General features: G+C 38.4%; 2 protein-coding genes across 7 annotated transcripts in view; one reads left to right on the top strand and one right to left on the bottom strand.

Annotated features, from left to right (window-relative positions):
• The window catches only part of Vha13 (V-type proton ATPase subunit Vha13), a 60,972-nt gene extending 52,916 nt beyond the window's left edge, over nt 1–8,056 (top strand). The window contains exon 4 of the mRNA XM_067095665.1: nt 7,638–8,056. Coding sequence (XP_066951766.1) covers nt 7,638–7,709 — 72 coding nt within the window. The 3' untranslated portion in view covers nt 7,710–8,056. The remainder of the gene's footprint in view (nt 1–7,637) is intronic.
• A 9,573-nt stretch (nt 8,057–17,629) lies between these two features.
• The window catches only part of LOC136833472 (LETM1 domain-containing protein 1), a 414,955-nt gene continuing 410,226 nt past the window's right edge, over nt 17,630–22,358 (bottom strand). For all 6 annotated transcript variants that reach the window (XM_067095677.1, XM_067095676.1, XM_067095671.1 and 3 more), the window contains exon 8: nt 17,630–18,153. In XM_067095677.1, coding sequence (XP_066951778.1) covers nt 17,977–18,153 — 177 coding nt within the window. In that variant the 3' untranslated portion in view covers nt 17,630–17,976. The remainder of the gene's footprint in view (nt 18,154–22,358) is intronic.

The raw sequence follows: 22,358 nt of genomic DNA, 5'->3' as shown, positions 1-22,358 counted from the left end.
AATCAGTGTCTATGATGTGTTTATCCTCCACTGGTGGCCACTCCCATGTTATCTTTTCTGGCATGGAAGAGAGGGTCTTGCGGCGTAGGAACACCATTTCAACTTTGTTCACAAGCAATTCGTCATCTTCTCTGAAAACTTTTGTTACTTTTCCCCAGTAATGTTGTTTCTTTGGTTCAGTATAAACCACAGCAAAAAATTTATTTATTGATTCATCATCAATTTCCAGAGAGGGTCGCAGAAAAATCAGAACATTTCTCGAGAATATCAAGTAGTGAGAACTATTCTGTAGAACTCCAAGACATTAGAAATGCCTGATATCTCTTGATTTAAGTGAAAATAATTTTGAACCATATAATGCAAAATTTACACTGCAGGAACTCAAAGATGCCTTGCAGAATACCAAACCATCAGCCCCTGGTGGGAATAAAATACTTTATGAAATGCTGAAACAGCTCCCTGAAAAGTAAAAGAAATTTCTTTTAGATATAATAAATGAAATCTGGGAACCTGGTATTATTCTTAAGAGCTGGAAATTATCATTAATCCTTCCTATGAAGAAACCAAACAAGGACCCTGCTTTACCCAGCAGCTGCAGACCAGTAGCTCTCACCAGTTGTGTTTGTAAGCTGATGGAAAAGATGATTAACACCAGACTTCTATGGCACTTAGAAACCAATAAATTGTTTTCTCCATTCCAGTTTGGCTTTAGGAAAAGTAGATCTACTCTAGATCCCTTGCTCAGGCTCTCAGACCAAATACAACAAGGTTTTGCTAAACAGAGCCAAAAAATAGGAGTTTTCTTTTATTTGGGAAAGGCATATGACACCACATGGCATTATGGTATTATAAAAAAGTTGTATAAGATGGGCAGTAAAGGAAAAATTATCAGATTTATAAATTCGTTTTTATCAGAAAGATATATAAAGGTAAGAATTGGGAATCATGTGTCATGACCTTTCTTACAAGAAGAGGGAGTTCCTCAGGGCAGTGTCCTTAGTGTGTGTCTCTTTGCTGTTGCTATTAATGGAGTATTAGAAAAGATATCTTCACCAGTAAAAGGCTCTTTATTTGCAGATGATTTAGTTCTGTACTGCACAGGATATGATGCAGCATCTACTATCAGGTTCATGCAAAGAGCCATCAATAAAGTAAGCAAGGGGGCTAATGAGCAAGGGTTTCGATTTTCTGAATGTAAAACTGTCGCTGTTCGGTTCTGCAGACGCCAAACTAAGGAAACCATTCCAACTCTTACCTTAAATGGAATTAATTTACCTTACTCTACCAAAGTAAAACTTTTAGGAATGATCTTTCATGAAAATCTCACTTGGAATAATCATATTGATCAGTTAAAAGTGAAAGTGAAGAGATCACTAAATATTTTAAGAGTATCTAATTTTAATTGGGGCGCTGATAAGAAATCATTGTTAAGGCTTTATAATGCAGTATGTTTATATAAGTTAGACTATGGCTGCCAAGTATACTCATCTGCTTCAAAGACTAAACTTAAGGAATTGGACGCTGTGCATAATATGGGGCTAAGGATCTACACTGGTGCTTTTAGAACTTAACCCATTGAGAGTATTTATGTAGACCCCTATCAGCTACCACTGGACTTAAGGAGGCATGAGCTAGGTCTGAGACACACCATTTGGCTGAAAAGCTTGAAGGAGAATCCTTCTTTTGAGATCTTAAAACAGTGTGACTCCAGTCTTTTTGGACCTAGATCTTCAGTACCATTTCAAATCAGACAGCTGGGTGAACTGGAGGATGAAAGCATAAAAATGCAGAAGATCCTACAAGGTAAACATCTTGCTATCCCTCCATGGTTTATTCCAGCAATAGATGTCTGCATTAAAGAGACAAAGAAGAAAAGAATGTCTGGAAGTAGTAGTCAGAAACAAGTTTTTGGAGCATGATGAGAGGCATATAAATGACAGGAAAATCTATACTGTCGGATCAAAATCGGAAGATGGAGTAGGATGTGCAGTGGTGTGTGAGGGGGAATCATATATAAAAAAGTTAAGACTCCTCATCCATATTCACTGCTGAAGCAACAGCCATAGTTGATGCTTTAAATCTTGCATGTGATAAATTTAAATCCACAGTAATATATAGTGACTCAAGGAGTGTTTTAGAAGCCAGAAGTTTAACCCTACCTATCCCTTAAATCAAAAGGCTCAGGAATGCCTTTTTTTTTCTTTCTCTTCGTCACAAATTAGTAAAGTTTTGTTGGATTCCTGGGCACACTGGTCCAGAAGGAAACGAACTGGCTGATAGTAAAGCAAAGGATGCTGCAAGATGTGATTTCTTAACTAATAAGGTGCCACATTTGGATATGCGTCTAGCTATCAGACAATACATTCGTACAAAATGGTGGTACCAGAGATGGACTTCCCCCATTTTATATACAAATAGAGTACAGAAACATTAGAAAAAGTATCATTTTTTGGAGTTCGGGTTTTAATCGTAACAGAAGATTTGAGATCATCTTAACATGGCTTAGGATTGGCCATACCTGCTTCACTCATAGCTATATTTTAGAGGGAGCCAGTGGCCCAATTTGTGCTCACTGTGGTGGTCAGCTATCCATTGAGCACATGCTGGTGCACTGTCCTAAATTTAATTGCCTTAAAGCAAAGTACTCACTAACTGGGAAGACTATTTTAGAAATTTTAAATGACGTTGAGGTAGATAACCTTATGGGTTACCTGAAAAAATATGGTTATTTTAATGAGATATGATCTTGGTATATTTAATAAAGATTTTAGTCATATATAATTTATATACTAAGTATATATTTTGGATATAAAATTTAATTTATATTTATTTTTGTTGGTTCTATCCAATATCATTCTTCATTTTTTTACGTTGATATTTTAACAATGAATTTTACTAGTATGTCTATTCACATATTCATTATCAGTCATATCATTAATTTATATATTTCACCTTCATTATGGCACTGAATAATCCTGATGGGTTCTGGTGCTTGGTCTTAAAGACCTAAATTTCATAATAAATCAATCAACCAAGGCCGAAGTATCTCCCCAACTTTTTTAATCTTTTGATGAGGTTGGTCTCGCATCTTTTTTCTTGCATGCGATAGCCAGTATTTGTTCACATTTTCAGTTGCAATTTGAGTATTGAATCTATCACTGATGCAAACTGCAACAGGCCCATCATATGTTCTAATTGCTGTCTGAAAACTCTGGGCTGTGCAAGGAACCTTTTGAAGACTTTCCTTAACCTGTTTCGAGTATGATGGGGTAGAGACACTGAAGGCGTCTGCTGGCGTGAGGCGGGATTTTTTCCAATTTATTATAAAGCCTTTTGACTGTAATCTGCTCTTAGGTTTTTCAAGCACACTTTTTCTTGTGGGCCCCCAGATCAACCAGTCATCTAAGTAGGCTATTAATTGTACTGTATTCCCTCTTGTTTGAGTTCTCAAACAACTACTGTTGCTAATTTTGTAAAAAATTCTAGGGGTAGTGTTTAGCCCAAAGGACATGACTTTGAACCTGTACGTATCTTTCCGTCTGGAACCTTAAGAAGGGGTGGAAGGAAATGCCAATAGGGACATGCCAGTATGCATCTTTCATATGTATAGAAACTGTCCAAGTCCTTTTTGGAATAATTGAACGTACTTGGGCAATGGTAGTTACCCGAAAATTTTGGCAAACAATGTTCTTGTTTAATGTTGATTGGTCGAGGATCACTCTTCGTCCAGAGGAATCCTTTTTGGGGACACTGAAGAGGCGCGCATGGTGGCGAATATATGTATGTTTCTCTGTGGCTCCCATAGATACTTTCTGCACGTAATTTTCCAGAGAGGGGTCTGGTTTTTGGAAGAACCCCTTTAAAGGAGGGGGAGGGATGAGACTATTTCCACCCCAGCCCATTTGAAAATAATGCTGTCCCCCAAGGGGAAGACTTCCACTGCTTAAGGTGCCATCATAGTCAACCCCCGACCATACAATTCCTATTGGTATCCGTCTCTTCCTCTGCCTTTGCCCTTAATAGGCATTCCAGGTGTTGCTTTTCCTTTTCCCCCTATAAGAGGGTCTTCGGACCTTGTGAAAAGGATTTCCTTGTTGCTGGTGCTGCTATCCCTTTGCAGGGAGTTGTCCCTTCTGACCACCTACCTGTCTTTGAGGAAAAATTTTTGGGGTGACTAAAGGCTTATAGGATTTTTTATCATAGCGAGCCTTTTTGGGTTGGGTAAAGGGAAGTTTCGGGTTTTTTGTTTCCTGAATTCCCCTTCTCCCAGAAGAGCGTACTCTGTACAATTCTGTTGGTGGGCTTGCTTGTTAAGTTTAGCCATAACAGACTCCTCAAACAGGTCCTTACAGAAGAGGTTAGAATGTAATAATGAAATTACTTTGGGAAGTGACTTGTTGGAGCCCTCCAATGGATTCACGCTTTTATGCACCACAGTGCTTCCCATAGGGTTCTCATAAAACTTTTGGCCACAACAGCAAAATTGTTCTGGAATCTTCTGGAAGTCTTTATGGTGGCAACTTCCAGCAAGGTGGTAGAGGTTATAATACTAAGGAGGTGGATCCTAGCATGAAATTCTGCCAAGGCTGTCCCCTCTGAGATTCTTCTTATAGGGGTCCCAACTGCTGTGTAACTATATCTAAACGGAGCTTTTTCCTTTTCAAAAGGGAATTGTAGCGTTGCCAATCCCTTGGTGGAATTTCCTAAAACTGGGATGACTGTCGCAGTGCTTTAATTCTGCCATTCTCTCTCATTTTTTAGTCACTACAAAACTTTGATAATCTGCCCTCACATGATTAATCATTTTGAAAGTCAAGGGACAGGAGGCTGGGGCTACTTGGTGAGCAACTTGGGTCTTATTCGGAATGGAAGTAGAGATCCATTTTTCGCTTTTAATGCTATAGGCACAGGTAAGAGAACCATTTCTGTTAGTGGTTTCTCCATGTCTGGTGAAGTTGGTACCAGGTGCCATTCTGTATTAGGGAATGCTGCCCTGTCTTTAAATTCTACATGTACAACTTCGATCATAGTTTTTCTCTCATTAATTAGACAGATACCATCGGGAGAGAAAATGCACATTGAGGTGTCTCGCCAAGGATTATTATCAGTATCATCAGGGGTGAGTAACGGAGCCCCTATTATGTTTTGCATTACGAACTGACCATTTTGTTATTTCCAGTTGGAATTCTAACATTAGACCTTGTTTGGGCAGCATTGTATCTACTCTCACTTTTCAGTTACAGGATGCAGTACTTTTACACTTTGGGGTGTACATGACTGACTTAATTTCTTTTTCGGAATCATGCATCATGTCCCTTATATATTGCCATTCTGTGGCAAGGACATATTTGATGTTGCTCGTTATTTCCTTACGAAATTGATCAACTGCCGCAAACTATGTATCCCTTTTGGGGGAGCTTGTGCAATCTGACTGAGCTTCAACAACTGAACTGTAGCTGCCTTTTAACCAAGGGGCAGAAGTCCTGGGTAAGTTACTATACCCCTCTGAAAATGTAGTGATTTCAGTTGAGTTAGGTGGATCTTAGTATCCCTTTTGGGGGAAAGATGCTTTTCAGCATTGATAGCTGCATGGGAAATAGAATTTCTTCTGGAAGGTTTCTCCCATGGCTAGCTGAAATTCGTGTCCCTGATCCTAATGGGTTCAGCAGGGCCATTTCAGTGGCATGTCCACTTCATATTCCTTAGTAAGAATGTGACCCCCATGGAAAGATTCCTCTGCTTCCTCAGCAGGGTTAACTTGGGAGGTACTGGGGACTGATCTGATGTTACGGGGTTTTGGCCTAAACATAGATCTTGTTCAGAGAAAGGGTTAAATATCTGCTGCCGGAGTTCTGCCTGAGATATAATCTCCCCCTTCCTCACCCATACTGAGCCCTAGGACCATCGAGTCAGCCCAGAGTATAATACAAATTTTGCACATATCTGGCAACCAAGCAAATTTTCCTTGTTATTTACATGGACTATGTACCCACTGTCAAAAAGTGAACCGAGCAATTTGTTACAGAACACTTAGGCTGAGGGTCCTGTATAATGGCAGCCCTGTAGTGATATAAAACAAGTTGTTATTAGAAGCTAGGTAGTATTGTTTGTTTTTAATGAGGGACACTTCTGTAGTTCCTCATATAGTTTCCATATTACAGGTTAATTTGTATATGGCTGTATTACTTATACACTGTTAGTCCTTTTGCTTTGGCTATGTGAAATTTTAATTCTAATTGTCATGCCATTCAGACTAGCTGCTATGAACTAATTTGTGTAACTAATCCAAGCTACTGTTTTATATGGCTTAGGTTAATGCTTCTAGTATAGTCTACAATAAGCTAAGAATAGAGGATTTCTTAGAGGGTTCTCTCTTAACCTATTCTAGGCATATTTAAAACTTTAGGATATAAACCATAGAGAAAATAACCCTTTTATAATCTGGTTTTCTGTTTTATGTGGCCGAGACTCCCCTTTTATCTGATACATTCGGCCACAGCTGTTTTAGGCTGATGGTAGGATATTCCCCCTAAAAAGGGGTTCCTACTTAATCTTGTTAGGCTACTGCCTGTTCAAGGTTTATATCACCTTTTAAGGATATAGGGTACATAAGACCCTACTAATATGTAACCTTACAGATAGGCTACTGAGTCATAAAAACTGGGTTATTCTATTGAGCCTAGGATACTGATTATACATAATCTTAGGCTTGCTTGTTCTTTCTTAGCCTAGTATAGGGGTATTGCCTAATCCAGATTGTTATTATAGATCACTCTTAATTTTATAGGCTATTTTTGATGTTTCCATGATCCTTGCTAATGAAATCAGAGAAAAATTTCAAATTTTTCCGGAGTGCTGGTAATAATAAACTTCACTGGGTTACTCTTAATTTTATAGGCTATTTTTGATGTTTCCATGATCCTTGCTAATGAAATCAGAGAAAAATTTCAAATTTTTCCGGAGTGCTGGTAATAATAAACTTCACTGGGTTAACAAAGAAGAGTAATGGTTTTTGGTCTCTGCGACGGGTCTGTTGTTGACACTACGGCAGACTGTGCCTGCGCATTAATCACTTCCTCTTCTAAGTAGGTTTTGACGATGGAAGAACGTGGGTATACAGCCTCACTGTAAAGATTTGGGAAAGTGTCCCCCTTATCTTTGAGTCCAATGTTTATCACTACAACACAGTACCCGGCCACGAGACCAGCCATAAGAGAATTCATTGATATTAGTTTGGTCACCCATAGAGCTCTGGTAGACCATGGAGCAGTATATCCTTGAGGATGAAACAAGCGACTATGCTATCAAAAATAGAGTAATAAAAAAATAGCTAATTAACACAATGTTTTAAAATCTTTGTCATGGTGTTATATATTCGTGGGGTTATTCCTTTTGTATATACTAGTTTCAAGCTCTTTTGATTTTTTTCAATATTTTAATCATGCCCAAGTGCATTTGTGTTTTATATACCCTGGCGTAACTGGGAATTTTTTAACATTTCAATCAATGTTTTGATGGTTTTCACACTAGCATTGCATAAAGTTTGCAGATAAAATTGTTTTATGATTATTATAAAGTAGTATGTTAAACACAATGCTGATTCATAAGGTATAAAATGTCTGCTCCCTTCATTTCAGGTAATTGAGCGTATTTTGCAACTTGTGAATGACATCAGGCCAGAAATGCACATTAATGCCAAGAAGGAATAAGATACACTTTCCATTTGATGTGTTTCTCTATTTATGGTGTTATAGTAGGTGGTTGTAGCTGTTTATGGTGTCATAAGAATGGAATGTTTACATTAACATTGATTAGATATTGGGTTGAAAAATTTAGCATACCTCTTACAGTTTCAAAGAGCCCATTCCTTTTATATACTTTTTTTAAGAAGGTTTGTATTCCAGTGTAACATGTTCTGGATTAACACTCCCCCTGTATTATTTTATTGCCGATATGTCATAGTTCACAAAGTTATTACTAGGTCATTCCATCAGTGAAACGAGTAAATGTTGCCATGTGATGATGTGTATAGTGTATAATAAAATATTTGATTTTGTATTATGTTTTTTGTAAACCTTTGACATTAAATGAAAATACTGTTGCCTACGTAGTTTGGATCCAAGAACAAATAGATCCACCATAATAATACTAGCCTGTATGGAAGATCACATCCATAGAGGATTGGAACACAAGCAAGTCACAACAGGTGTTGCCTTTAATATACAAAGAGCTTGTGGTACCACCTGGAGATACTTATTATTAAGAACAATACACAAAAATACATGTCACTTACCAGTTTTTATTGAAAATTTCTTAATAGACCATATCTTTCAAGTATAAATAGATGATACTTATTCAAAGACTTTCTCACTTGAGCACAGAGTTCCACGGGGAAGTGTTCATAGTAGCACTCTCTTCACACTAACAATGAATGACATTAGTCAACTACAAGTTGGATTGGAAAAAAAAAAGGTTTACATGGACGATTTTGCAATGCTCTACACAGCATCTAACATAGGACATGCTAAACGTATCATAAATAATTCTCAGGTAAAAATAGATACATGGGCCTCAAGATTAGGGTTTTAGCTCTCCATAAAAAAAAACAGCAATAATGTTCTATAAAAAAGTAAAATAAAGTAAAAAAATGGACTTTGTTGTTTGACTTATGGGGTACATCATGATTTCTAATCTCAATGTTCATAGGCATAATCTTTGATTACACATCTAAACTGGAAAATACACATAGCCTATACAAAGGGCAAATGCAAAATATACATTTTATAAACTCACAAATTGGGGAGGTGACAAACCAACCTTGACATTGCAGTACAGAGCAAGTGTTAGGTCTACCCTCGACCATGGATGTCTGATATATAGTTTGGCCTTAGATATAACTTTAGAAAGTTAAGATTCAGTTCATAATTATGGACTCAGAAGAATATACACTATGGCTGTTAAATCTTTGTGAAATTCCTTTTTCCAGTACAAAAGCAATGGACTACCTCTCTTACTTGCAAATTAGTAAGACTACAAAGTTCATGAAAACTACAAGCGAGTCACCAAAAAAAAACCTTTTTAATCATAGATGTAAACTTTCGTGATCAGAGATATAAACTGTATAAAAAATCACTCGCCACCTTTCCCAATCACATTCAATATACTGCTCTAGTCATAAAATATATATTACATTTCCTCCAGTTATAGAACTAACTCTTCCTTGAAACACACACAAAAGACAAAACTGTGTACACTTGAAATTATTCTTTATAAAAACCATTCTTGTACTCCAAAATATCAAAACATGCAATAGAACACAAAAGGTCCACAATATTTAGTACTGTACTGTAGTGTTTATCCTGATGGATCCCAATCTCTATCAGACATGGGATCTACAGCCATATCACCTGAGAAAACACTTAAGTTTTCTCTACAGCCATATCACCTGACAAAACATACTAAGTTTTCATGTCTAACAGTTGTTCTGTTTTCACAGCAGAACTGTGTGCAATAAGATCAGTCATCATTAAGCATTAAAGATATGCCATTACAATAATTTGTAACTTTTAGCGAGTGCTATAGAAAAACCCTTCAAAATTATATAATCCAAGCTTCTCAAATTGTACAAAAAATTCACAAAATTCACTTGCCTCTAATTCATCAAACTCTAGAACCATTCTTATACATTTAAAAATGTCAAATCTCTCTTCATTTGAAGCATCTTGCACAATACCAAGCTCGGCTCTTTTCTCTAGCAACAGTAATTCATGATGTTCCCTTTCTTTTTCTCTCATGCTCTCTTTTTAACCTTCCTAACTCTAGCCTCTCAATTATCACACACACATCTTCAGATGCATGATCTTGTGGTACACAAAGATCAAGTGCAGATTCATCCACAATCTCATTATCTAATAAGCTTTGAAAAACAGCATTCACAACCAAAGACTTTTTCCAACGGAGCTTCACTGGAATCTGGTAACAGTCTGCTAACAGAATCCAGTCATTTCGTTGTAAACCACATTTCAACACTGCTGCTGAGGGGTATAATTTAAATGTCTCTACAGTATATTAAAGGTAGCCATTAAGTATCACTATCACACAAGTAATAAAAATTAGACTAGGTCAGGTTAGCAATGACCTAGACAGGTTAGGCTAGTAAAAACCTAGACAGGCCAAGCTAGTAAGGACAAAGTTCACAAGAGCATTCAATACAAAACTTAACTCCAGCATGAAATTATCAAGTATAATGCTAAGCACATAACATTCTGATTACCATTCATAGCCTATTACCAAGTTATCCTGGCAAGGTTGCCAAAATCTTTATGGTTCACTAGGCTAGAATGAAACGAAATAGTGACAACCTAACGTATTTTACTAAAGAACAGTAATAGTTACCACTGCCATAACAGAACAAAAATACTATGCAGAGAACACAACAATTTACATATAAAATAAACAAGTCCCAAATATCACTGGCCAAATGACTGACCATATTGTCAACTACACTCCCAAAGTAAACATTCTAAGATTTTCTCAAGGATCCTAAAGTTTACCAAGACCAATAAGTAACCAATGAAATACACAATATATGAATAGTTCCATTATTCAATAACATGTTCCATGTTACCACTCCAGTACTCATTTACATTAACACAAATCCATAACACCACTGCAACTTGGTCCTTGGGAAGGGTGACAAAGATCCTGGAATTGTTCCATTTCTCAGTGCAAAGGTAGAATCTGGGCCAACAATTGGAGATCTTAGAGAGGGCAGCATCTCTTCCATTCAATAACCAATACGCCCAAATGTTTGCTGTTAGTTGAGCCAGATGTGAAATAGTCTTGCCACCAGACTGCAAAAGTCTAAGAAAGGTGGTACTCTCCTCACTGTCGCTAGACATGGCAGCAGAAGAAATCTTGCCAACTGTCGTTGACCACAGGTAAGCCACAAGACTGCCTGGAACACTGCAGAAACAGTCAATTCCATTGTAGCCGACTTGGTGCGTAAAGGAGGTGCCCTCTGCCTGGACTTGATCTAAAGAAAGACCCAAGCCTAGGGGAACTTGGTCCAGATCCACCTGCCTCAATTGTAACGCAAAATTAGGAGTTTTGTAAAAACGTCTATGTTGTGGAAGAGGAGGAGGGAGCAACTTAAATGACCTGCTAGACCGAAGAGAGTTGTCCTGTCCAGAGATAAGAGAATTATTTGGTTAAGAACACAGTCAGCACGGTTTGAACATGGCATCCCCAATGATGCCTTCATTTCTTTCTTGGGCCCCAGCAGGCCTTCAAGACCCAAAGGATAATCCGAACTGGTAGCCACACTCTCTTCCATTAATTTGTTGTACCCACGAATGAGTTCCACAACCTCTGCGTACACAGTCAAAAGTTCATGGTTGTCTGCCACGAGATTCTCAATCCAGCCTGTCAACTGAATCAGCGGCATCCCCCCCCCCAAATCATTGTTCACTGCTGGAGCATTAGAACAACCAGGGCCTAACACTTTTTAGGTGCCTAACACTTTTTAGGTGTACAGTATATCTTCTAATGAATGACAAGGGACTCTGTCTTGATAGCGGTGCCACACCCACAAGAATGAGAGCGTGGACTATATAATAAAGGAACGGCCACGCAAACAAGACCATGGACTGCTTGTCCTAAGAGAGGAACGGTCCCAATCATGGAAACATTCCCTCAGGTGTGATGTCAACTTCTTTATGGCTGCCTTGTCGTCCTTCTTAACGGCCACAGTCTTAACCCACATTTCTTGAGCAGGACGAGTGGAGGGGATGAAACAACTGCAACTTCTTGAGGAGGAGCCCGATCCATACATCTACGGCTTTTAGAGGAGACTTCTCTTGCAGAGTGCGTTGCCGCACAAGAATCAGGAACTGGGCAATGCTCGTCAGTTGCTAAAGTAGAAGACATATGGCCGTGAACCTTGACAGACACACAGCCGTCTGTGGCAGCATGTAACCCCAGAGGGGCAGCTGGAGACGAACCAGGAAAAAACTTGGAGGCAACAATACTACTGTGATTAGCCGGCCAAGAATCAACTGTAGGAGACGGACGGTTGGCCTTGCCCCCAGACAAAGGAGAAATGGAGTAGGAATCCACAGAGGGCCCACAGATCTTGAGAGGAGGGGCCACGAAGTCCTTCTTCCTCCAATGCCTCCATGGAATGGAACGAACAAACGACGAATAAGATGAATGAGAAGAAGACGAGGAATACGGAGATCTATGACATCTCTTCGATTTCTTCATATTGGAGCGGCCAAACTTCTTCAGAAGTGCACCTTCAACTCTCTCCACCAGAACTTGAATAAAGGAGTTGGGAGGAGTAGACGTAAAAGGCCCAGGAATGGAAACCAATGGTAGGCACGGCCGATGAAGGTACGGTGTAGGCCGAGGATGTTGCAGCTGTAGAAATGCAAGCAGAAGTCACAGACACCGTAGCTGTAGAGACTGACATGGCGGCAGACACTGGGAGACGGGAAAATGAGGTGGGACAGTAGGCCCACAAGATGGGGCTCCCCTAGTAGGCCTAATGAAGACCAGCACTTTGTGACCTCCCACACACCTATACCTGAAACAACAGTACAAGGGGGAGCTGCCTCCCTCCTCACAGGAGAAGAAAGCCTCCCACCCCACCGAAAGAACAGAGGCAGTTAAATCAATTGTAAGATCTCTCAAACCCTTCCTTGAACTATCTAGAGACGAAGCAATAGAAGAACGAGGAGTAAAATCGTCCTGAGAAGAAGATGCAATAAGAGGCAATCTGGTGAACGAGAGAAAGAACAAGGAATGGCAGCATCCAACACCATTGGAGGCACAAAGCCTTCCCATGATTGAACAGCCGATTTCCTCTTGTATTTCTTCTTCTTACCAAAATGATTCCATTACTCCAGAGACCAATCACTACACTCTGGACAGGGGTTACATACACTGCAATCATTTAATTTGCATCTGCTACAAGTCGAATGAGGATGAGTATCGAGAGACACTAGATAACGAAAACAAGGATTGTTACCTACCCCAAAACATTTCCTCTGAGGCAAAGCCTTCTTAGATGACTCATGGGTTTGCCTCTTGAAGTAAATACACACTGATAATCCCAAATATATCACAGAAACACAAAAACAAAAACAGAATGAAAAAACCAGAGCACCAAGGTGAAGAATGAATAGGAAGTGCGCAAAAAACCTGCTTCTATGCTAGAAAGGGCAGCGCACGTCTTGCTTGAAGACGATTTGAGAGATAACTAATGTGTCACGACGTATGCAAAGGGGAAGAGAGGTCAGGCTTCGCCTACTCTCTTTCCCCATTGGCTAACACACTCAAGCCACCAACCTTGTTCTATTTTTAAACCAGATCCAGCTATGCGCTTTGAGATTTTTCCCATACGTAAAGCCTGAAAGGTTTGTTTCGTGTATGAACAAGTGTTGGATTCCTGCTTACGTAGGCATTAAAGGAAACAAAGCAGCCAATAATGCAGTCAAAGCTGCAGTTATTTATAATGAAATCACACACTGATATTCCTATCAATGATAATAAACACCTCTAAAACCCATTAAGATCTATGTGGCAGAATATATGCTACATTGACAATGACAGTTACAAATTAAAACAAATCTAAAGCCCAAAGTTGGAATATGGAATTCATCATATCAAAAAGAAGAGACAAATACAAATAATTTTAAGTCTCAGAATTGGTCCATCATTTGACCAACGGATATTTAACGAATAGCCCACGTGATCCAATCCCTGTACAGTATGTACAGATATAATTTATAATACAGCATTTGGAAGTACAGTATACAACATCCCAAGTTAATAAAATAAGGGAATATCAAAAGTGATAGAGGTAATAATAATGGATAGACCATACCAATACAAATTACAATATATTACAAAATAGAGAACCTTAACCCTCTACTCTATTACTAAACTCCTCCAGTGTAACAGTTGCTCAAGGTATGGACATAAGAAAAATATAACATAGCAATCCTAAATATTCATACTGTGGATGAAGAGACTGGATCAGGAGAACATACAACCACAATGTATCTACTGTGGTCAAAACCATCTAACAAGATATAGTGTCATGCTAAATATAACAACACAAAACTCAGAATATTTCTAGAGAACAGGAATCACCATTAAGGAAGAAAAATTGTAAGTGATATTAAGGGGTTGCCATAACTCATCTGCAAATCTGATATACCAAAAGGCAGGTAACCAAAATGGAGGAGGTAAAAGAGAAAATAATGAAAAGTAATGCCATCAACTAATAATTCCAAGAAAAATACTGTGATGCACAAACTAAAAATTGAGAAAAAACCTTGGCTGAAAATATAAGAGACCCCCAATATCTAACATCTGACAATGCTACAAAATCATGAATAAAATCATGGATATGTGCATGTAAGAAAATATTTATCAGACATGTAAGAAAACTACATATTATTTCACTATCAAGGAAAAACGCTGAAATGCCAAACATATTAAGAACAAAAATACATCATACAGAGAGATGAACTTACTCTTTCACCAATAACACAAACAACATATAGGGAAAAGAACTGCAAAAACAACGAAATGATGACAATACAACCGAACTCCAATCTAACAAACACAGATAATACTTTCATAAGTGCAAAAAGAAATCTGGTAGATTTCACAACTCTTCAAGCTAATGAGCATTTTCAATTACTGTACCACCTAACTGAGAAAAATGATTAAAATCAACCTGCCCTCAATGTGGATGCCATACACATTTCATACAAGAATTAAATGCATTTCCCAAAATCAATGAAAATCTGCATTAAATATAATTGTCAACTTTGTTAACAATAGAACAATGCAAATGAAAGCTGAACCAGAAACTCACAAAACAAATAGCTTGTGTGTATTATACCTAAAACAATAATATGAAGCTTAAATTGAAACCCAAAGATAATTGAGAAATATTTGAAAGAATATATGATAGCAACAAGTAAAACATTCAACACTAAAATACAAAATACATATCAAAATAGTTAATTCCAAAATTTTAAAAAGAATAGTAAAATGTGTGAAGCTATCAAAACCACCATGAATACATAGAGATTAACTAGTCTTTATACAGCATTTCATTTACTTAAAGTTTTTTCACTTTGAAGTGAAATGGCAAGGCCATGTGAATGGAGTCTATGTAAAAATCGTTTCTGAGAGTAAAAATAGCAAGTAGTATGGGAGCCTTTGGAACTTTGTCCAACTTTGAGCCAGCAAATTTGGAAATACAGTACTGTGCCATTCAAGAGGAATATTCACCAATTGATCTCATGACTATAATGATTCTGACACGGGGGTGAGGCAGATGTAAACACAACTTCTATAGGTTAACTTTGGAAGGATTAATGCCTTCTATAACTTAATCAATTGCTTGTGATCAGCAAACCAAGTGGTATGGGAGAGAACTACCAACAGATCCCAGAACTCCACACACTTGGCCTTTAAATTAGTTAAGTGATAAGATCAGAGGACTCTATTGTAAAATGTTAACATGAGGAATCAGGTTTCTGAAAAATAGGAAATTCTTTATCCATTTATGCAAACAGAAATGAATCAGGAATGTGTCTAAAAGGGGAGAAAGGGAGGAGCACTAAGTCAGAAAAGGAGTAGATACATAAGGAACAAGATGAAGACCTGCAGGTAGACTGAAAAGCAATCTGGTTACATGAAAGGTGAAACATCTTTGTAGGTCTGAAGGTAATAACCTGCTACGAGCATTACAGTTTGGATTTTGTAAAGGCCTTGGTACTTGTGATGCACCCTTGTCAATATGTACTGGCTTGCAGAGTGCTCTTGATGAGGGTGCAAAGGCATGAATGGTCAGTTTAGATTTTAGTGCAGCTTTTAAAAGTATAAATCATGAGACAGTTATCTACAAACGACGGTTATTAATTGGTGGATCTTTTATTAATATTTTAAATTAATTCTTAATAATACTTTTAGTAATGTCATTTCAGGTGTTCCTCAAGATAGTGTTGGTGGACCTTTGCTATTTATCATATATACTAGTGACATGTGGCAAAGTTTTGAGAACAAACTGACATCATACTCCAATGATGTAGCTTCTCTTCTAGCTGTCGTTCATTCCCTACACCTTAGGTCTGTGGTTGCAGAATCCTTGAATATGTTCATGAGTGGAGTAGGCTTTACCCTTCTAAAACTCAAAGTATAATTTCTGGGCTCGACCTGTGTCAGCCAGTGAAATTGGTTCCATTTAGCACATTTCTAGGTTTAAGAATTGCTACATATACCAGATAGATGAGCGAACCGGGGGTGGTAACCCTGGCATTCTAGATAGCTTTTTTCTCTGGTATATGTAGCAATTCTTATACCTAGAAATGTGCTAAATGGAACCAATTTCACTGGGTGACACAGGTCTTCCCCCAGAAATAGATTTTTCCTTTGTCAAAATCCCTTAATTGATCCAGAAAACGTTTGCCTTTGCATCCTTATTTACAATTAAATAGTACTGTTTTAAATGTCAGTGATTCTTTTTAAGACCCAAGGCATAACTTCTGATAAGAAATAGACTTTTGAGAAGCACATACATAACACTGCCCCTCTGGTTCCTAAAATGTTGGTATAAAGTGGAAATGTTTTTTAATGTTTCTGGATGAATCTATGATACTTACGTGTTTAAAGTCTTTTCTTCCTTGGAGTACTGTTCTCCAGTGTGGTCTTTGGGTGCTGACTCTCTCCTCAAGCTCTTGGACAGTTACATCATTAGTCAAGTTTATTTTGCCAACTCTTAATGTTGACTTACGGCATAGACGTAAAGTGAGCTCATTATATTTGTTGCATAAATTGTACTACAACAACAACCGTTCTCTGCACTCTTCTTTATAGGATCTAGTTGTTTTTGCTTTCAACATTAAGCAGGCTGCTCCTACAAACAGTGTGTCATTTTCTAGTATCAGGTTTAATACTACTGGCAGTCCCCAGTTATTGGTGGGGGTTCTGTTCGCAACGGCGTGACAATAATCGAAAATCACCTATAACCGATAAGTGGATATCAGCACTGAAAATCCAGTTATTGTTGTCGCTAGACAAGCACTGTAAAACCAGATCGCCAATCACCAAGGCTGCTGATAACCAGGAATTGCCTGTACTCGGTTTGCTATGAGTTTTATTTTGGGTACAACTAAAATATGGAATGGTTTGTCTAGAGCAGTTGTGGAATCTTCTAACCTCCAAATCTTTAAGCAAGGAGCAAATTAATTTATGTTTTCTAGGTTGTCAGCTGATGATTTTTAAAGAAAGTAACAAAGAATGCCATAACTATAGATGTTTTGCATTTTCACAACAGTTGATATCAGCATTGCCCCATAGAAAAAGTCTGCATCTACACACAAAATAATGTAATTTTGGTTAAAAGATTATAGGAGAATTATGAGATATTTTATAGCTATTCTTAAAGGCTTCACAGTTTTACCAGTCCTCTATTTTATATTATTAAAAGTGAGGACAATGTCTAAAGCCCTTCAAAAGAAATTCATATAAAACAAATTTTTCTCCATCCCATCTTAACTCAGAATTTCAAAGTTTTGTGCAAAACTGGTTAATAAAAACAAAAAAAGTAAGAAGAAAGTATTACTTTTTGAAATACAGTACTTAGTATCCAAATTACAAACAGAACTGAATATTCTACACAGCTGTACAATTACAGTTCACCTCAAAACAAATAACTTTTCACAAAAATATGTAACTGGAAAATAAACTTGTCTCATCCTTATAAATGAACTGACATTATATGGTAAAATTTTATCAAATCTAAGATCATGAATAGCTTATTTTTATCAGATGAGGTCCAGAGAATTAGCAAATGTATTCCGAACATGAGAATGTACAAACAAGGTCAAGAAAACTCTGAAAACAATTTGCAAAAAGTTTCCCCAAAAATATACATATTGGACACAATAGTTACTAGTAAATAAGCACAAAATTTGTGGGTTGATTGTAAGCAAGAAGTATAGGAAGATGCAAGAGCAAGGAGTAGGAAGATGAATCTACTTCTCTAGACACAGTCAACCACCTTTCCATGAAGTCTGTCATAGATTTCGTGCTCATGTTAGTTGGATTTACACCACGGAGAAACAGGCTCTGAAACAACAGATGGTGTGAATAACAACCTTGCACAAAAACAGGCTACGAAATATCATCTGATATACACACACTGTAAACACTTTTTTTGTACTACTTATGCTCTATGGCTTTCACTAGATCTAAAGATATTTGGTTTAACATTTTGTTTAAAACTGTTAAGAGATTTAAACTACTTTTCAAACAATGAGAATTAAACCTCAACTTATCAATGCTTTGGCAACATGTTGTATTGCACACATTTGTCAAGCAAATATTAAATTTTTACAGCATATGTCAATTTTATTTAAAGAAATAGCATACTTACAGAAGTTTACCTAAAAGATGAGAAGAGATGGAAAAGAAATATGGTACACCCGAATAAATTTAAATGAATGCTTCTTGATATCTTTGGCTATGATAGCAGGGGTACAGTAAACCCCCTGTATTCACGGGGGATGCGTACCACAACCCCCCCACGCATAGCTAAAACCCCAAATACTTAGAACCCTTCTAAAAACACTTAGAACTGCCTATTTTGATGGTTCAAACACAAAAAAAAAAACTAAAATTGCTTATACAGGTATTATCCTACTTACAATGGGGTTAGGTTCCAAAAAACCCATTGTTTGTTGGAAAAAATGTATCTCGAATATAGCCTAGCCTACACTATAGTGTATACTCTATACATACACAGTACAGTATAGTAATTATTAATATCAGCTAATTCTGGAGGTTCATCAGAGTGACTTATGATAATTCAATACAAAGAGACACTGAATAACAAACAAGAATTAGCTAGCCTACACTATGGTATATCGTATACATACACGGTAGCCTAGCTTACATTTTACTGTACTCTATATTCACATATCGTATCATACAAACATCAACATAACAAATATGCATCTTTTCCATGGATCTTTTAAAATGTTATGCCTTAATTCAATGTATCCAATAATATTGTATATATTCTTATATTGCTTAAAAATTCACAGTAGATGCATGTGACTTCAGTGTGTAAGCGAATCCCACATGAAAATGACAGGCAGAAGTTCAGTAACAAGCGCTTTCACGTTTATTAACGCGTCGTCTGGGCACAAATGAGACACAGATGAAAGGAAGGTTACAAAGTAAACAAAAAGAACAAGAATAACAGATAGTCAATTGTCAATGGGTAATAAGCAGAAACAATCCAGTACCACTTGATCCCGGATTATCTTTCTGTTTATTACCATTTGACAATTGACCATCTGGTATTGTACTTTTTTTGTTTGCTTTGTAACCTTCCTTTCATCCGTCTCATTTGTGCCTACACAATGCATTAATAAACGTGAAAGTGCTTGGTATTGAACTTCTGCCTGTCATTTTCCTGTGGGATTCGCTTATATTCTTATAATGCTTTTGTATTATAAATTGCAATCATAGCGATCAATGTTTTGGTTTGGAAATCATTTACGCGGTGTTTATTTCGCTCAGTTCAGAGCGCTTTTCTTCCTTCTAGTTAGCGTAAATGAATCTCTGGATACTTTATTTGTATGGGGCAAGGTTATTTTTCATTATACAAAGTGTTTTCAAGTCGAAATATAACTTAAATGTGTTGTGAGGTTCAAGAAATGTTAGAAGTGAAAGACTGATTCTTTATTATTCTCGACAGCTGTTTATAATGCAGAAAGCGGACAGAAAGGTAGCGGGCGACCTGAGGCCCCCCCGCTGCGTCCATACAGTTGTGTTTGTTAATAGGCGTAAGAAGACATAAATACTGCATTACAGAACATGTAAAAGGCAGATATATATATCGGCGGAAAGGCCGTACAATGATGCATACAACGAGATACATAAAGAATCTGAAATAACAAGTAACATATATGATGTGATTAATGTACATATGAGAAGCGAAACACAAAAATGGAGAGGCAATTTGATGCCCTTACAAATACTCCCCCCCCAACAACACAATAAGTAGAGGAACAATTATTGGATGCAACAACATTAATTACGCAAATGCTGAGGTAGTTGGAGTGGGCCCCTACTCCTGGAGAACTGTGGGCATGGGGTGGAACCAACATCTGGGGTTGGCTTGATGTGTCCCCTGGGCTGCCCCGGACTCCGCTTTGATGGGGGGGGGTATCTGCAGGGAGGTACTGAGGGGGAACTCTGGGGCACCTGCCTTCTTCCTCGCATACTTCGCTATCCTCCAGGAATGCCGGCTTCAGTCTGTCGATGGTGACCCAGTCTTCACCCCCGTGGATGTCAAGGAGGTATGCCTTGGCGGCCCGCCTGATGACTCAGTGGGGCCCCCTGTAGGGCCTGGTTCAGAACGGTCGACAAGCATCCACCCTGATGAAGACGAGTCTAAGGCGGGTAGGCTGTAGGTGGTGATTCTGTCGCTAAAGGTCTTATGGCAAGGCGCGAACTTCTGTGCAAGTTCCCTCAACCTCGGGAGGGGGGTGTCAGCGCCGTCGGCTGACGGCGGGAAGAATTCTCCGGGAACGGCCAGTGTCTCCCCATAGACTTTCTCAGCAGGGGAGGCATCGCCATTTGCTTTCAGTGCGGTGCAGAGACCCAGCAGGACTCAGGACAGCTGTTCCTTCCACCTCTCGGTGCAACGTGCCATGAGAGCTGCCTTAAGAGAACGGTGCACCCTCTCGACCATGCCGTTCGCTGTGGGGTTGTAGGCCATTGTGCTGTGTAGTGTTGTATCCATCAGGCGTGCCAAGGAGACCCAGAGCTCTGACAAGAAAGCTGGACCCCTGTCTGTAGTGATGCTGTCTGGCACTCCGAAACGGCTGATCCAACTGGAGAGGAGGGCCTCTGCGCATGATGCTGTTGATGCCTCCTCCATGGGGGTTGCCTCAGGCTAGCGGGTGGAGTGGTCTATGATCGTCAGGAGGTATCTGGCTCCTCCCAACTGCAGAAGAGGCCCGACAACGTCGATGTGGATGTGGCCGAAGCACCGACAAGGCTGGGGGAAGTCGCCGACCCTGGATTCTGTGTGCCGGGATGTTTTGCTCACCTGGCATGGGATGCAGCTCCTTGCCCACTGTCGGATGTCCTTGTTGATGCCATGCCAGATGAACCTGTCAGTCATGAAGCGCGCCATTGTGCACCCTGATGGATGGGAGAGACCGTGGACTATGTCGAACGCCTGCTTCCTCCTCGAGGCGGATGCTAGGGGGCGGGGGCAGCCTGTGCTGGTGTCGTAGAGGAGAGTTGTGTTCGAGTTTCCTAAGGGCACGTCTACCCACTTAACCCTTTAATGCAGACTGGACGTATTTTACGTTGACAAAAGTTGTCTGTCGGGTGCCAACAAAAGTTCTGTCGGGTGCCAAGTGGACGTAAAATATGTTGACTAAAAAAAGTTTTTTTAAATATTTGCGGAAAAATACTTATAGTCCTCGTTTGCGAAAAATTTTAAATCACGAGCCTTGAGGGATGCTAGTTCACGAATCACGCTGTTGTTTTGTTTACAAGCGTGACCCAGCTGCGCATGCGTGAATTTCTTTCTTAATCCAAAAGAAAGCATCAGCTAAATCTGCTGAAAATCTCAGAAATTCTTTAGTCACTTTGTCGTAATTTTTGCACCGTTTTCAATTAGCCTTTACATAAAGTTTTATATGTGAAAATGTGTGCAATTTCATGAAAAATACAACAAAAAATAACTCATGGTTGTAGCTTTTATCAGTTTTGAAATATTTTCATATAAATCATAAGTGCCAAAATTTCAACCTTTGGTCAACTTTGACTCTACCAAAATGGTTGAAAAATGCAATTGTAAGCTAAAACTCTTACGTTCTAGTAATATTCAATCATTTACCTTCATTTTGCAACAAATGGGAAGTCTTTAGCACAATATTTCGATTTATGGTGAATTTTTGAAAAAAACTTTTTTTATGTCTGCGCGTTACGAATTCATGCATCATTTTGTGATAATATTTTCTCTGTGTTGCTTTGATCATTTTAAAATTTGTTATATACCAAAATCATCGCAATTTAGTGTACAATACAACGAAAATAAATAGCTCATTATCTTTAACCGTTTTGCTCACAGCACGATTTGTATACAATTATATATGAAATTTTTTTTTGCACTGTCATCTATTCCAATATTTATATATGATAGTGATATTTTTTTCATTTCTGATGGTTGCATACTAAACTTCAGGCAATGAGAAAAAAAGGAGCCAAAAATGAACTCTTAATCTTAAAAACTAAGCGTGCTGTGA

Source organism: Macrobrachium rosenbergii, chromosome 51 (genome assembly GCF_040412425.1).
Source record: "Macrobrachium rosenbergii isolate ZJJX-2024 chromosome 51, ASM4041242v1, whole genome shotgun sequence".
In the NCBI taxonomy this organism is placed as follows: domain Eukaryota; kingdom Metazoa; phylum Arthropoda; class Malacostraca; order Decapoda; family Palaemonidae; genus Macrobrachium; species Macrobrachium rosenbergii.
This window is presented reverse-complemented; position numbering and strand designations above follow the sequence as displayed.